The sequence below is a fragment of the Euleptes europaea genome, chromosome 1 (genome assembly GCF_029931775.1).
Source record: "Euleptes europaea isolate rEulEur1 chromosome 1, rEulEur1.hap1, whole genome shotgun sequence".
NCBI classification, from domain to species: domain Eukaryota; kingdom Metazoa; phylum Chordata; class Lepidosauria; order Squamata; family Sphaerodactylidae; genus Euleptes; species Euleptes europaea.
The window spans coordinates 132,434,775-132,451,638 of NC_079312.1; the positions used below are offsets into that span (position 1 = coordinate 132,434,775).

Sequence of the window (16,864 nt, forward strand, 5' to 3'; positions counted from 1 at the left end):
GCTTCATGTTTAGGAGTGGGGAAACAAATCCAGTTCACCAGATTAGCCTCCGCCACTCATGTGGAGGAGCAGGAATCAAACCCAGTTCTCCAGATCAGACTCCACTGCTCCAAACCACTGCTCTTAACCACTATACTACACTGGCTCTGAGGCTAGGTAGCATCATTCTTAGCCACAGGAACATCTTACCTTTAGGAGACAGCTGAGAAGATGGGTGCCATGGGCTTTTGCTCCTGAGGCCCAGGTGAGTATGGAGCAAAGACCATGGGGCGCTAGTGCTGTTGAAGGAAGGTGAGCTTCTCAGGCCCACATGGTCTGGCCCCTGAGCAGAGATCCAGAGGACTCCAGCCCTTTCTTTTCCGTAAAGGTGCGGACACAGGAGGAATTGATGGAGAAATGGAGAGGGGACCCTTCAAAGGAGCTAAGAGGCAACTCTAGCTCCCGTCGCCTGTGCCTCCTTACGCTGCTGCGCAGGGTGCACCCATCCTGCATCACAGGGTCTCCTAGCATTTGAAAGGGGTGCTCACTCGAAGGAGAGACCCGTGTGGGTGATCCAGATTCCACCAGGCACGCCGATGCTCTGCGCATCCCGGAGAGCGAAAGGCAGAAAGGAGGTCAGCCGATTGGGGCTTTGGAGAAAGGAGCCCACCAGCCAGCCGCTGCGCCGGGTGTGTTCATCACTAACGGGAATCGAGCTGTGGATTTCTGTGGGGTGGGGTGGGGGAAACTGCACGTTTCAAATAACAGAGTTGCATTAGGCAGCACCTTCTCTTACTCAGGAGTGGCATTGAGATCAGTGGGTTTACTTTCAAGGAAGTGTGCGAAGACACAAAAGTTTATGTCGGAATGGAGTTAAGTCTTTAGGGAGCCGTGACCCAGATAAATGGACAGGTACCTGTCATTAAAAGTGGCCATGTTTAGGGACCAGAGAGGGAACCTGTTCATTTCCCCGGGCATGCGGTTGCTGATGGAAAAAACTTCACAGAATCCGACCTGCGAGAACTGATCTGGGATTCATTTAAACTGGACCTTCTGGACGAGAGCTCATGCTGATTTCATTCTATCTATCTATCACCGGTCGGGCGTCTTCCTCCCAACTCAGAGAAGTCTTTCGGCTGGATCTTGTTTCGATCTGTCCCCTCTTTGTAACATTTCCCCCCTCCATCTGATGAAGTGAGCTCTGATTCAGGAAACCTTATCATCTCGCATAGAGCTTTCAATACAAATGTTTTTGCATAAAGATCTGATTAAATCAACGCTGACTTACAAAACCTTATGCTGGAGGTTCCGGATAGTAGCCGCGCTCGTTTGTAGCAGCAAAACAAAACAGGAGTCCAGTGATACCTTAAAAACTAACAAAAATCATTCGCAAAAATTTGCTCTGGAATAGATCTTATTGGCCTTAAGGGCACGACGGGATTCCTGTTTGGTTAAGGTGCTGTTTAGTTAGGTATTCACACCCGATTTACTGCCTTCTAAAATGTTCTGCCAGTTTTCTTGGAATTTTGTTCTGTATCTTAGATTTATTTCTTCAACAGAACCACCCCCTACCCTGCCAAACGTTTTTTTGGTTTTTTTTAATGGCTGGATTTAGATTATCCACCGATTTCCCCCCTGGCACTCCTTTGTGGAAACCACTTTGAACCATTTTACAGAGACACGGAGGAACACAAGAGCGGTTTAAGGCGCATTTATTATGGGATGCAGAAAGGAGAACAAAGTGAACCGGGTCCCTCATCCTGCCCGTCGCTCCCAGGAGAAAGAGCCATCCCTCCTTCCGCCTGCCCGCCCGCCCGCCCTCGCCCGGTCCGGGCCTCCAGGGCAGCCCTCCCCGTCAGGGAGCGGCGCAGTCGGCGGGGTCCAGCGAGACGGTGACATCGGCCTTGCACTGGATGATGCTGGGCACGCCGGCCAGCAGCTGGCAGCTCTGCAGCTCCGGAGCCACTTCTTTCACGCACACCGCCTGCCGGGGGGGGAGAAAGGGCGAGAGTGAGGGGGCTGGGGGGGGGGACACGAGGGCGGCAGCCGATGCCCGGCAGGCTTTCTCCGCCCGTCCGCTCGCTGGGTCAGGGCAGCCCGCTTACTAGAGAGGAGAGCAGCCGGGCTGACTTCTATGTAAAGTGCCGTCAAGTCGCAGCCGACTTATGGCGACTCCTTTTTGGGGTTTTCATGGCAAGAGACTAACAGAGATGGCTTGCCGGCGCCTCCCTCTGCACAGCAACCCTGGTGTTCCTTGGTGGTCTCCCATCCAAAGACTAACCAGGGCTGCCCCTGCTTAGCTTCTGAGATCTGATGAGATCTGGCTAGCCTGGGCCACCCAGGTCAGGGCGATTGTCTGGTACGCCAAGGAGAAGGCATGCCGCGAGGGACGCCACCTCCGCCAGGACTTCGATTAGAGGAGATTATTGCTTGCATATTGAGCCCGGGTTGGCCAGTGAGCGAGGGGGGGGATGAAGAAAACGACTTTCTCCACCACTTAAGGAAGACTCAAACCGGCTTACAATCACCTTCCCTCCCCACAACAGACACCCTGGGAGGGAGGTGGGGCTGAGAGAGCTGTGACTAGCCCAAGGTTACCCAGCTGGCTCCGCGTGTAGGAGCGGGGAAACCCCTCCAGTTCGCCAGATTAGCCGCCGCCGCTCACGTGGAGGAGCGGGGAATCGAACCCGGTTCTCCAGACCAGAGTCCGCCGCTCTTCACCACGCCCCGCTGGCTCAATCGTGGTTGCTGGACTGCTCTGTTTGGACATTTGGATGGCGAAGGCCCCGCAGCCCTCCCGCCCCATCAGACGCGGGGCAGCAGGACCCACACCTGGCTGGATATGTAGAAAAGGGCAAGAGTCCAGAAGCACCTTAAAGACTAACACAAATATTTTCTGGTAGGGTAGGAGCTTTCGTGAGCTGCTGAAACGGCTGACTTACAGTTGATATTCCAACTAAAGTCAGTGCCTTTACCTGGGCTGAATGAAGCCCTTGCGTTCATGGCTCATGACCAGCGCTGATTTCGCCACCCCCATCTCTCCCCCGGACATCACAGACTCTTCTGCAGACCACACCTCATCCCAGCACGCCGGCTAGTCACATTGACATACTGTTAGCATTTACATACTACTGCTGGTCTGAATTCCCTCTCCTCTACTGAAAGACAGATGGATTCACATCCTAGCTGTATCTGAAGAAGTGAGCTGTGGCTCACGAAAGCTCACACACCCTGCCAGAAAATACATTTTTGTTAGTCTTTAAGGTGCTCCGGGACTCTTGCCCTTCTCTACTAGAAAATATTCTTGTTAGTCTTTAAGGTGCTCCTGGACTCTTGCCCTTTTCTACGACTGCAGACGGACTAACCCGGCGACCCACCGGGAATGGGCTGGCTGGATCTGGCCCTCGAGCAGCGGGCTACGAGCAGCCAGAGCGCAACCGCAGAGCGCGCGCGGCTGCACGCGGCGGCCGTCGGGTCCCTCCCTGCCTGCCGGGGCCGGGGCCCTCCGCTCCCCCAGGGGGCGCTGCCCCGCCCTGCCCCGCCCGGCCGGGCCGCCGCTCACCATGTTGCGCAGCCCGCCGGGGCTGTGGCGCGGCTCGGCCACGAGGAAGGCGGCGAGGCCGGCGGGGGGCGCGCCCTCGGCGCTGCTGTCGTCGTCGGAGCGGCGCGTGTAGGGCGAGCGGCGGACGCCGGAGAGCAGCCCCGAGGCCCTGCCCACCGAGTAGTAGCTGGGGCCGGCCGCTTGCTTGTACCACGCCTGGGCGGGCGGGCCGAGCAGCGCGGCCAGGGCCAGGCAGGCCAGCGCCAAGGTGGGGGGGCCCTGCATGCTGCGTCTGGCGGCGGCGGCTCGGGCTGGGCGCCCGGCACCCGCCCAGCCCTTATATCGGGGAGGCGAGCGCGGGGGCGGGGTGGCTCAGCGGGGGGGGGGGGACGCAGCAGCAGCGGCTGGAAGCCGAGACGCTGCAAGATCCCGGGCGGGGGAGCGGAGGCAGCCCCTGCGGGGAGTTTTGCGGCTCGTCCTGGCCCGGCTTCGGAGGCCAACCGGGCGTCTTTCCCCGTTTGTGCATGCCGCCCAAAGCGGGGAGATGCCGGGCTTGCTGCCCGAGGGCGAGCGGCAGCCGCGAAGCGCTGCATCGGGGCCGTTTATGCATCGGAGGCTCTGCCTGGGGTCGGCCTCTCTCTCAATGCACCTTTCCCCGATCCGAATTCAGCCCCCGTGCAGAGTTCTGAGAATTCAGGTGGGGGAAAGGTGCATGTCGAGAGCGGCCCATCCGAGGCGAAACCTCCCGTGCTCCAATGGCCCAGGACTTGGTTGCTCCACCGGCAGGTCAGCACGTGTCGTCCGAATTGCCCCCTGGGTTCCTGTGTCCGGTATTGCTCTGGAGGGGGAGACCGCCAGGAAACCGGGGCTCCCTACCTTGCGTTCAGGACGCTCGCTTAGAACCGCGGCCAATTTGGGGGAATGAAGCTCAGCCAGCGCCAAGGGGAAACCTTCCTGCTTTCACAGCCTGACTAGCTTGGGAAATCGAAACACTTGCTAATTAGAGGGAGCAGGACAGGTGATTTAGAGATCGTTACCTGGATGGGGCACAAGTTCGAAGTGCCTCTCAACCACAAAACAAACGGATCTTTTTGCAAAGCAAGGGTTAGAATTTATTGCGGGAAATGCAAGGGTACCGTTATTGAAAAACTGTTGTGTTCAGAAAGTGTATGAAGAGTTACACAAGAGAAGTGAAAGGGAGCCAAGCCAGAGGCTGTACCAGAGAATGGCCAGAGAAGTGGGAGCGAGAGGGATATAAAGTTTGAGAAAGGAGAGATTTTAAGAGAGTTTATCCTGAGTCTGTTGAGCTGGGTAGGGTTTGCTGTCTATTTAGATGTTCCAGAGATTCCGCATAGGGGACCTTTAGACAGCTTCCAAAGGTCTGAAGGAAATAATAAGATTTGCTGGTTTCAGAAGAGTGGAATCGGCAGCCTCTGCACCAGCAGAAGGGAGAGACTGTACAATTTCAGCTGGCAGAACAGTGATTGTTGTAAGAGCTGGCACAAAATAATATCAAATAAATAATTTTAAAGTCCAGGAATTCAGGGTGAGAATCAGTAGATTTCCTGTCTGATTGAATTGGGGGGGGGGGCTTCCTGGAAAGGTAACAAAAGGTGATTGCATGCAAGCAGGGTAGAGAATTCAGGACAAGGTCAGTAAAAGCAACCAAGCCCACCTGGCTGCTTGATAGTAATTAGATTTTTTAATCAGGAAGATCTGCCCCTTGCTGATGAAGGCAAAGGGTAAGCATGCAGATGTCTTATCAGTGAATCAGTCTTCCACCCAAGTTTTGGCCACTTGTTAGCATAGCCTGAGGAGAGCCTTGACCTCACCTTCTCCAAAGCATGGCATTGCTAGCTCCTAAAATGGCTACTAAAGCAAATTTAGCCAAGATGGGGTTGAGGAAGACAGCACACATCTAGGAAGGGGACCTGTGGTAACAACCAGCACAGAGTTAAAAGAATTTCAAAATCTTTCCATCATCATTTTAGTGATTATAACTATAGGACCAGGTGTATGTGTGTAAAGTGCCGTCAAGTCGCAGCCGACTTATGGCGACCCCTTTTTTGGGGTTTTCATGGCAAGAGACTAACAGAGGTGGTTTGCCAGTGCCTTCCTTTGCACAGCAACCCTGGTCTTCCTTGGTGGTCTCCCATCCAAATACTAACCAGGGCTGACCCCGCTTAGCTTCTGAGATCTGATGAGATCAGGCCTGGTACAGGTTAATTAATATGGGGGAAATTATTTAGACATTTAAGCCCAACTTCCCACCCCCCAACGGGGCTCATAGCCATTTACAGTATCTCTACCCCATTTTATGCTCACAGCAACAACCCTGCAGAGTAGGCTGGCTGTCCCAAGGTCACCTAGCAACAGTAAAAAAAATTGATAAGTAATCCCAAATTTCCTGTTTTTCTTGGAATCTGTCAGTTTCTCCGTTTTTCAGGATTGTGCAGTTCTCTTATTTTCCTCTCACCCGTACATCCTCTGTTTCCTGGTCCCCCTCCCCAAGCTGGTCGAGAAAGCTGCCCCTTACTGAAGAAGCAGGCAGTCAAGGATGAAGCGTTTTATCTTGGTTTGTAATTAACCAAGTAGAATTATGCATATTTGGTCTCCACAGCATCAGGTGAAGAATCTGGATCACTTGTCAAAGTTGAGTACATTTTTTACTGCCCTCTTGTGCTGCTTTTGTTTGTGCAGGCTGGTGTCTATGAATGGAATGATAGCCCATCTGGAGAAAGGCTTCTGCCCCAGAATATTTTACAGTGGGGTTTGGGATATAGTGACAAGACACTTATATGAATCTATTGCACAAAAGACTTGTAGATATGGAGCTCCTGTTAATTTTCATGGGAAATATATGAATGTGTAATTGGAACGGTGACTGAAAGTTTTAATGCTGAACATAGTTATGATCATGCATAAATTACTTCAGTGTGTGTATAGTTTAAGAGATTAATTTGCCGGATTTCAGGGCTTTTGTAGTCCTGGTTGTATAGAAAACAGGTAGGTGACTCAACAATCAAACATCAGATTTCAATAGGGATCTGCAGGTAGCAGGAACTACAATATGATCTCTTCCGTTTAGCTATATGTCTCTGTGTGTGGGGGGAGATAATTATAGCGTAAAATCCCAGCTCAGATTGTCAGTGACTGCCCAGTTCACAAAGAGGGTACACAACAGAAAAGACTAAATTATGCTCCTGTTTCTACAGTGCAGAGAACCAAACTCTTGGGGGGGGGGGGAGAGAAAGTAAAATTGCTAACATTTTACAGAAGCTTTTGCACAGAAATTGCATTCAAACTCCATCAAGTCCTTGTCTCTAAAGAACGAATGTTGTGGCCTCTATGGTTGAGCAGCAGAGAAACCAATTTACTAATCATGATTATGAAGTCTCCTTGTTTTATAATGCCACTTTTGAGTGAGACATTTACAGTGCAATCCTAAGAACACTTTCCTGGGTATAAGCCCCATTGAATAGACCTGTTTAGGATAGCTCTAACGCACTCCAGCAATGTCTGCAGAGTTGAAATGGGAGAATGGATATTACACAGAACTTTTCTTGCTGTTTTGAGCATATCCTCCCAGAAGCATACATCAAATTAGTTGAAACCTTTCAGTACATCAATTAAAATAGTGGAAACTAGTGTTCAGATTACATTAAACTCCTCTTTCAAACTGTGTGCTCACTAAGACCGAAGTTGCTGATGTGATGGATTTAGAAAGGTAACTGAATAATTGAGCTGTTTTTTCTTTGCTTCAAAGCAGCCAGGGGGATTGTTAATCTGATTATAGTTTAAATAGTTTTAACACCCCATCCCCATGATTAGTTCCTTCCTTGTTTTCTCTGCAAACCCTTTCCTCCTGCTTTGAAGTAAAGAAATAAAACCGTTGGGATAATGGATGTCCCCCATTGATATTTATGTCGCTCTCCAGCAGAAATGGGAGAGACTGTAACAGGCAGTGTTGATTAGATTACACATCACAGATTAGCAGTGTTTCTGAATCTCTTGTACCATTTGAGCATCTCAGAATGCTTGAAAGGCGGAAGAAAAATATTTTATACACAAAACTTGCTGCAAATCTTCCACTTCCATAATCATCATATAATACACTAGGTAGAGTAGAACCAAAAAGTGTCTTGTAGCACCTTTATTTTTGTTAGCTATTATTATTACTTCATTAGACATACAGAATGAAGCCTAAACCAGCAGTTTTACAGACAGCAGAGGGAGTGGGTAGTTAACCATCAACAATGGTTAAAAGGTTGGCACCAGGGAGGTATACCTTGTCATATCTAATGTATAAAATAAGCATGGTGCCTGTTTACAACCGTGATGCTTCCACAGACTACTTATTTTAAGACATTCAAAACTTGTACATTCTAAGATATGTGTGAGATTCATTAAGCTCCTGGTTAATATAATCAACCATAATGCTAAATTCTAATTCAACAATTTCGCATTGGAGTCTCCCTTCATTGAAGAATGACAACTCTCGATTAAATAAAAGGTATTACTTGATTTTGTATCTTTTTCTGGATTTTGTGTAGGCCAAGACAGCTGATTATAACTTTCCCCCTACTTTATGGATAACTAATTTCAGCAGTGGGAAATGTGTCAACATGATGGGAACAACCTGGGAAAAGACTTGGTAATACTGCAACTATATTAGATAATAAAACCCCAGTTTGGTTTGTTTGATACACCTTGTGAACCGTGATAACTTGTCTCAACCATTGTAAAGACTACCAAATGATTCCATTTGCTCTCAGCCTGCAAAGGGAACCATGATACTCACAGGGCTTTGGGGTGATGTTTGCACCTTGCGGGACTCTTTTTTTCAAATGAGATGACCCATCTGTTTCTTTTTCTCAGAATGCAAGTGCTGTAATCCAGCACCTACACCAGTCATGTCCAAAGTCCGGCCTGGGGGCCAATTGCGGCCCCTGGGCCGGTTTAATAAGGCCCCCCAGCCTGTTTTGCAGAGAGAGAAAAGGGGGCGCCTGGGGGCTGCACCTGTTCTTTGCATCCCTGACCAAGGGGCCGATGCTTGGGTGGAGAGTCGCCTCGATTGGCTGTCTCAGCCCCACACCCCGGAATGAAGGCCAGTGAGTCTGAAACCCTAGAGAGGCCACTTCCTTCCTACCCAGAGCCCGTGCGTGGGGACACAGCCTTTGTTGTTCTGAAGCATGGAAAAGCAACAGCAGCTCCTCCCGAGTGGGTCAAGGGGGATCCTGAGGATGGTTGGGGGGGACTTGAAGGTGGGAAAGGTGGGGGGGGGAAGGGAAATGCAAGGGAGGTCAGAGGCTGGCCCCAATCCGGGAGAGGAAAGACACCCCCCCACACACACAAACACCTAAAAGCCTGGGAGTGGGGGGGGGGGGCTGCTCCGTCTGGCTCTCCTCCTTCCTCTCTGCAGAAGGCTGGGGTGGGGGGGGAGATGCAGCCCCTTCACTGCATTGCGGAGGCCTCGCGAGGGATCCAGATTTGCAGGGTGGGTAGGAGGGAGGGAGAGAGAGACTGGATGGGTCTTGAGTGGGGGGATTGTGAGTCAAGGAAAGGCAGGGGGGAGAGGGGGCTGGATTTGGGGGCAGGGAGTGTTTGGAGTCAGACCCCCCCCCCAGCAGGTTCTCTCCAAGGCAAGTGGCTGCTTCGAAAGAAGGGATGGGGTGGAGGAAATAAATGACTCCTGGCATGTATCGTGTTTGGAAATGAGGCGCCTTCAGACGGAGCAGAGTCTGCAGAGGACACCCATGTTCATTCCAGAGGTCAAAGCCCCGAGCAGAGAGCAAAGAGGTCAGAAGGAAAGAAGAAGGGAAGAGTTGGTTTTTATATGCCCACTTTCTCTACCACTTAAGGGTGGCTTACAATCGCCCTCCCCACAACAGATACCCTGTGAGGTAGGTAAGGCTAAGAGCTATGACTAGCCCAGGGTCACCCAGCTGGCTTCGTGTGTAGGAGCGGGAGAAACAAATCCAGCTCACCAGATTAGCCTCCACCGCTCCATTCCACCGCTCTTAACCACTATACCACGCTGGCTCTCATGGGGAGAAAAACTCCACATTCCTCCCTGCACGGGAGATGTCAGAGTGTTTGAATCTTGGACTCCATGAGAATGAAAACCAGTTTATTTCCCGGCTCAGATGAGGGGAGGACAGAATACCCCCGGCATGGTTGAAGGGAGAGAGTCAACAGTCCCAGAGAGGCACATGAGCGGGAGGGGGGAGGAAGAGTTCCTGCTCCCTCCCTACAGAAGGAAGGTTGGAGATTTAGAAGCTGGGGGGCGTCCGGTGAGCTGAAAGGGGCTTTGGGGAAAGGCAGGAATGTAGCCATGGTTTTTGTGGTGCAGTCTGTGGTTATGGGCATAATAAATATGCCGTTTGCAATAAACTTTGCATAAAATAGTTAATTTGCATTTAATTAATTTAATTAAGAATGTCAGGCAAAATGGTAGGCCCTCACGCATGTTCACTTCATCAAATCTGGCTCTCTTTGAAAAAAGTTTGGACACCCCTGACCTACACCAATTAAATTAGAGTCTGAGCTTGGTGGCATCTAATACCAAAGGCAGGCAGGACATGATCCTAAGATCTGGAGCTGGCAAATATGCTTTTTGCCTTCCTTTTTTAATTTTTGTACCTTCTGGCTTGATGAAGAGTTCTTGTGAGCTTGAAAGCTTGCACAATATTTTGTATCATTTCGGTTGGCCTCAAAAAGTATCAAATGATACCAAAATTTTTGTTAGTCTTTAAGGTGCTACTGGACTCTTGCTCTTTTCTACTTGTACACACTTATGTGTTTCATGCAGAAATGTTAAAATGCAGAAGGTGCAGCTTATGACAATTATTCACTGCTTACCTCCCCCTGCTCTCTGTTGTAAACAGAAAATTCTACTGAGGCTTCACTTCATGCATGTGATGAAGTGAGTGTAAGACTCCAGCACCTCGTTGCATTTCTCTCATAAGGAACTTTACTCCAGACATAATCGCGAGTTAAAAAGTTTTATTTAAGAAAGCCAGCAAGTTCAGTAGGTCCATTGAGACATAAGGCTAGAATGCAGACATGGGGAAACACCAGTACATTTAAAGGGTACATACAATAGGACTGATTAGTTTCAGGACAGAATACAAAAGGGCCGGGTTGAGGCAGAGTTGTCTTGATGGCTTAGGTATAAGGAAACAATACAGAAGGTAACAGCCGGTAACCACTCACTGACAAAACCATACATGAAACTAATGCGTGAAATAGCTAGGTGATGGCCAAGGCTCCCAGGCATTGTTCCGCGGGGTCTGGTAACACACTAACGATTAGCCGGGCAGGTCTCCATTGAGGTGTAGATGCCGGGGGGGATGGGCAGAGGCAGAAAGCCAGGAAGCCTTAGCTGACATTTCGCCTCCGCAAAGACCCCTCCCCCGGATCTCTCGGTTTGGTGGGGTAATTACGGTGGAATTCAGCTATCGGTGGGGGCGTTCACGTGTACAGCGGACACCCATTCGTCATGGCTAGAGTTCAGGTGTTTCCAGCGCACGAGGTATTCCAGCTGGCCTCTCCGTGCCCTGGAATCTAATACCTTGGAGATTTCGAAATGCTGTTCCCCTTGAACCATGATTGGGGTGCCATTTCAGGGGTTGGTACAAAGGGTTTCAACAAACTCACGTGGAATACTGGGTGTACCCCCTGTAAGGTTTTAGGAAGATCCAATTCTACGGTGACCTCATTGATAACCCGGGAGATTGGGAACGGTCCCACATACTTTTGACAGTTTCTTACACAAATGTAAGGACCTGAGATTTTTTGTGGAGAGAAACCTTTTCCCCAACCCTAAGGTTCCATTGGAGTGTTCTGTGTTTATCCGCCTGCGCTTTGTACCTTTCCTTTGCCTGTTCCAAATGCTTCACTAACCAGGGCCAAGTATTCCTTACTGTATTAGCCCACACAGCCACCTCCGGAGGTTCCCCCCCGGTGGGGGATCAACTGCACTTAAGGGATCGAATTCCATCCCATAAACCACCTTGAACGGACTCAAGCCTGTAGCTGAGTGCATCGAATTGTTGTACGCATACTCAGCTAGCGGTAGCAGGTCAACCCAATTGTCTTGGTTGTAGTTCACAAAACAACGTAAGTAGCATTCTACCACCGCATTAACCCTTTCTGTCTGACCATCAGTCTACGGGTGATAGGCCGACGATAAACCCTGTTGTACTCCAACCAATCCTAGGAACGCTTTCCAAAATCTAGACACGAACACTGACCCCCTGTCGCTCACGATCTTCCGTGGAAACCCATGTAGACGGAAAATCTGGTGTACAAACAGGCGAGCTAATTTGTGGGCTGAGGGCATCCCTTCGCATGGTATGAAGTGGACTTGCTTAGAGAAGAGGTCCATGACTACCCAAAGAACCGACTTCCCCTGACTAACGGGAGGCCGGTGATGAAGTCCATTCCGATCACCCGCCAGGGCGCCTCCGGAGTCTCTAAGGGCTTTAGCAATCCAGGGGACTTCCCCATCGGGCGTTTATTAGTAGCACACACCGGGCAAGATTTAATGAATTTATCTATGTCCTGGCGCATCCCCGGCCACCAGAAACGTCGTCTCACCAGGTGCAAAGTCTTCACGAACCCAAAATGGCCCCCCATCTTGAAACTGTGGCTCCATTCCAACACTTCACGCTGCAGTTTTTGGGGGACATAGGTCTCATCTTTAAGGGGTCCTTTGTCCTCTCCCACCTGGGGAGGGAGGGATTCATTCCCCTGCTCCTCTTGAAGAGCCCCAACCCACCTTACTTGCACAGCTTTGGGAAGATCCCCCGGGACTGCCAGGGATCGGGGGCTAAGGTCCGCCTTGTCCTGTGAGGGGACCGGGAACGGCTGAGTCACCGCCGTCGGGGCTTGGGCTCTGGTCAGCACCCCTGCGCTTGCCCCTCCTGGGACCAAGCCTAGGCGTTCCGGGGTAAAGAGGGATCCTACCAGGCGCTCAACCTTGCAGTCGTACTGCGGCATCCGGGACAGCCCGCCCGCCAGACTATTTTTCCTCCCCAGTACATGTTTGATTGTAAAGCGGAACTTGGAGAAGAAGTCCGCCCAGTGGAGCTGTTTGGACGACAGCTTCCTCTGCCCCAAAATCGCCTCCAGATTTCGGTGGTCTGTCCAGACCTCAAAAGGTTCAGCTGCCTCCTCCAGGAACTGGTGCCAGATTGTGAGGGCATGCTTGACCGCCATGGCCTCTTTTTCCCCAATGGGCCAGTTAAGTTGGGGGCCTGAGAACTTCCTGGAAAAATAGGCGCAGGGTCGGAGCACCCCTTGAGCATCCCCCTGAAGGAGCACGCCCCCCATGGCCTTTTTTGAGGCATCCACCTGAAGGGTGAATGGACGTGAACAGTCAGGGTGGGCGAGAACAGATTCGGAGGTAAAGCGCCCTTTCAGAACCTCGAATGCCGCCTGGCATCGGTCATCCCAAGGCACTTGATAATGAGCAGCAGTAGCCACCTGCCCCTTCCCTTTCACCTTAAGCAGGTCCGTAATGGGCAGGGCAACCTTGGCAAGATGAAATTGCGATAAAAATTAGCGAACCCCAAGAACTGCTGGACCTGCTTGCGAGTCCTGGGGGGTTCCCATTCCCGGACCGCCCGAACCTTCTCGGGGGTCCATGATCAAGCCTTCGGGGGACACGACATACCTGAGAAAAGATGGTTCTGATTGAAAGGGCACTTGGAAAGTTTAGCATACAAATGGTGCTCTTGCAAGCGGCACAAGACTTCCCTCACCAACTCCCGGTGTTCATCCGGGTCCCTGGAGTAGATCAGGATATCATCAAGATAAATGATCACCCCCTTAAACAGTAAGTCATGCAAAATCTCATTGATGAGTTGCATGAAGCACGACGGCCCCCGACAATCCGAATGGCATGACCATAAATTCGAACAAACCATAGCAACATGAGAAGGCGGTCTTTGCCTCATCCCCCTCCTTAATCCGAACCCGGTAGTAAGCTTCCGCCAGGTCAAGTTTAGAAAACACCCTGCCCTCTTGGAGCTGACTGAGGAGATTGGGGATGAGGGGAATAAGGTAAGCATTAGTCTCAGTAATAGCATTAAGTCCCTTATAGTCCACACACAATCTGAGATCCGAGGTCCCCTTCTTCACAAAGAAGCAGGGCGACGAAAATGCAGCCTTGAATGACCGTATGAATCCCTGGGCCAAGTTCTTGTCGAGGAACTCCCGCAGGACACCCTTCTCCTAGGGGCTCATGGGATAGACCCGGGCTTTGGACGGCTTAATGTCCTTAGTTCGATAGCACAGTCCGTTGTGCAGTGAGGGGGCAGCAAATCAGTCCTTCCCCTCGAATACATCCGCAAAGTCTCTATACTCGGGGGGCAGCATTGTCGCCTCAACCGTCGTGGCGTCCCCCCTTCCCCTCCGGGCAAGCTCTCCCTGCAGTGTCTTTCGCATTGGGGAGCTCCAAACACCACCCGTCTCAATTCCCAGTCGATGCTAGGGTTGTGTCCCGCCAACCAGTTGCTACCCAGAACTACTGGGTAAGAAACCTTAGGTACCACCTTAAAGTGGATCTGTTCCCAGTGGTCTCCCACCCCCAACACCTTCTTGCGGGAGCGCAAATGGACGGGACCCCTCTGCAGTTCACTCGTCGATCTGTTGGGGCAACTCGCTATGAAGTGGCCCATCTTGCCGCACTTTAAACAGGCTCCCTCCTTAAAGCAGCGCACTTTCTCCTCGGAGAATCCCCCGCAGCTCTTCCCCTCCCGCCGAGGTTCAGCCGCGGTGGCCCCCTTGAAGGGAGCTTAGGAAGACTCCTTGGTCAGGCGATCCTTTGAGAACTGGAGCATTTGCTTGCGGTTCTCCACCTGGGCCGCCAGTCTGATCCACTCTTTGACGGTCTCTGGGTCGCCTAAAGTCAGGCAGCCATCCAGCACATCCCAACGCAGACCTTGGTAGCTTCGCTCCACTCCCGGATTTTGCAGGAGAGGGACTGGAATTCTTGAGCGTATTCCATGACCGAGCGGGTTCCTTGCTTCAGTCTACTCATAGCAATCTTAGCCCTCTCTCCCCGATGAGGGTCCTCAAAATGGTATTGCAAGGCAGACATATACACCCTCAAGGATCCCAGGATCTCGGGTTTAGTCTCCACCGCCATCACTGCCCATTCCACCCCCTCCTTCTCTAGCAGGTTGATTACATACCGGACCCGGGCTTCCTCCGAAGGGAAAGTGTCTCCTTGATCCTTCATGAAGCCGGACAGCTGGAGTACGAAGTGGGGTAGCTGGGCACTGGATCCGTCGAACGACACCTTCAGGTCCCGGGCTGCAGGTTGTCTGGGAGGAATGGGCGGCGGCAGCCCTGCGCTGGCGGGTGGTTCTGTGGTGGTTCGTGCGTTGAGTCTGAGCTCTCTCACCACCCCCAATACTGCCGTCATGTCCCTCTGTAGAGCTTGCAGCTGCGCCTGGAGGTCCCGGTTTTGTAGAGACAGCGCCTGATTTTGCTCTCGCAACAGGACGACTTCTTCTCTGGCATCGGGGCCTGGGGTGATCAGAGTGCGGATGGTTGGGGGTTTGTTAATCCATTCCGTGGCAACCCCTTCCCGGCTCCGCTCTTCTCCGTATAGGGCGGTAAGCAGTCCTCGATAAAAACTGCCGAGGTCTGGTGCCGTCGCCGGCTGTCGGTCGCCCCCCCGTCCTGTCTCGCAGCTTGGTCTGCGCAGGCAAGGAGGTCCACGCCGGCATGTCGGAGAAACTAGTGAACTCGGCTGGGTGCCACCACGGAGTTGCTTCTCCCCGGTTCTCTCCAGCAAGGGGGGTTGCCCCATGCCAGTACTTCTGGCGGAGGTCTTCATCCACGAGGAACGGGTTAGTGGATCATGCGGACATCCTACTCCTTAACTATTTACTAGTACAAAAATAATAAAGAAGAGGGATTCTAGCCTACTGTAAGACTCCAGCACCTCGTTGCATTTCTCTCATAAGGAACTTTACTCCAGACATAATCGCAAGTTAAAAAGTTTTATTTAAGAAAGCCAGCGAGTTCAGTAGGTCCATTGAGACATAAGGCTAGAATGCAGACATGGGGAAACACCAGTACATTTAAAGGGTACATACAATAGGATTGATTAGTTTCAGGACATAATACAAAAGGGCCGGGTTGAGGCAGAGTTGTCTTGATGGCTTAGGTATAAGGAAACAATACAGAAGGTAACAGCTGGTAACTACTCACTGACAAAACCATACATGAAACCAATGTGTGAAATAGCTAGGTGATGGCCAGGGCCCAGGCATTGTTCCGCAGGGCCTGGTAACACACTAACGATTAGCTGGGCAGGTCTCCATTGAGGTGTAGATGCCGGGGGGGACGGGCAGAGGCAGTGTCATGGGCCCTGCCTTGGGAGCTGAGGACTCGGAGGACTCTGAAGCTGAAGTGGAGGAACAGGTTGCCTCTGGGCCTTCAGTACCTCCATTGCAGTCAGTAGCATAGGAGCCTGAAACAACTCAGCAGGAACCACAGCTAGGCAGAGAGATGGAACAAGGGCAGACAGAAGCTACTCTTCCCCCAACCCCTGCAGCAGAAGCTGAGAATGGCAGCCCTCCAAGCTCACCTGAACCTGATAGGCATATCAGGACTCGACAGCGTGTGGTTTTGCAGGGTAGAAGGAGGAGTGCTCGCTTGGAGAGGCTAAACAGACAGAGAACTGGTGCTGAGTCTTTTCAGGATGAAGCCTAGCTTGGAAGTGCACTGACTGATAAAGGCAGTGCAGGCATGCTTTCACTTTGCGGAAGCAACCGTGCAGTTTCTCTGTGTTCCTGCTACTGCCTCTGATTAATCTTTCCGGCCGTTGACTCCTGCCTGCTTTGACGACGCCTCTGACCTCTGACCCTGGTAGATAGCATAATCTTTGTCGCCTGCTCCGAAAGGGGCTAAATACCTCCCGCACATCTGAGGACTGCGGGCACCGCCCAGCCCTTGGCCTATGCCGGCACAGGCAGAAAGCCAGGAAGCCTTAGCTGACAGTGGGCTGTAGCTGGTGGAAGGTTAAGCTTCAAAAAATGTGTTAAGTCTTTAATGTCCCACAAGACTTTTGTAGCACCTTAAAGATCAACATGATTTCCAGGGTATAAGCTTTTGAGAATCAAAGCAACCTTTATTGGATCTGATGATGGAAGCTTTGACTCCTGAAAGCTTACACCCTAGAAATCTGGTTGGTCTTTAAGAAGCTACTGGACTTGAATTTTACTCTTCTACTCCAACACAGCTACCCACCTGAAACAAGATTTTTGTTTTCCTAAAACAGATTAACACTGGCTACCCTACTAAAATCTGTAAGTAGGTTGAACA

General features: G+C 51.3%; 1 protein-coding gene across 1 annotated transcript; it reads right to left on the reverse strand.

Moving 5' to 3' along the window:
* Positions 1-1,831: 1,831 nt before the first annotated feature.
* Positions 1,832-3,822, reverse strand: NPB (neuropeptide B). Its single transcript, XM_056867335.1, has 2 exons — positions 3,542-3,822; positions 1,832-1,963 (listed from the first exon to the last, which is right to left on the reverse strand). Exons 1-2 carry the CDS (start codon positions 3,803-3,805, stop codon positions 1,835-1,837), a joined length of 393 nt encoding a protein of 130 aa, XP_056723313.1. The 5' UTR covers positions 3,806-3,822; the 3' UTR covers positions 1,832-1,834.
* Between the last annotated feature and the right edge of the window lie 13,042 nt (positions 3,823-16,864).

Excerpts from the sequence above, each read along its gene's own strand:
- NPB (XM_056867335.1), bottom strand. The coding sequence starts at position 3,805 with ATGCAGGGCCCCCCCACCTTGGCGCTGGCCTGCCTGGCCCTGGCCGCG. Across the intron at positions 1,964-3,541 it reads CCGGCGGGCTGCGCAACATG|GCGGTGTGCGTGAAAGAAGT; the intron begins GTGAGCGGCGGC and ends CCCCCCCGGCAG.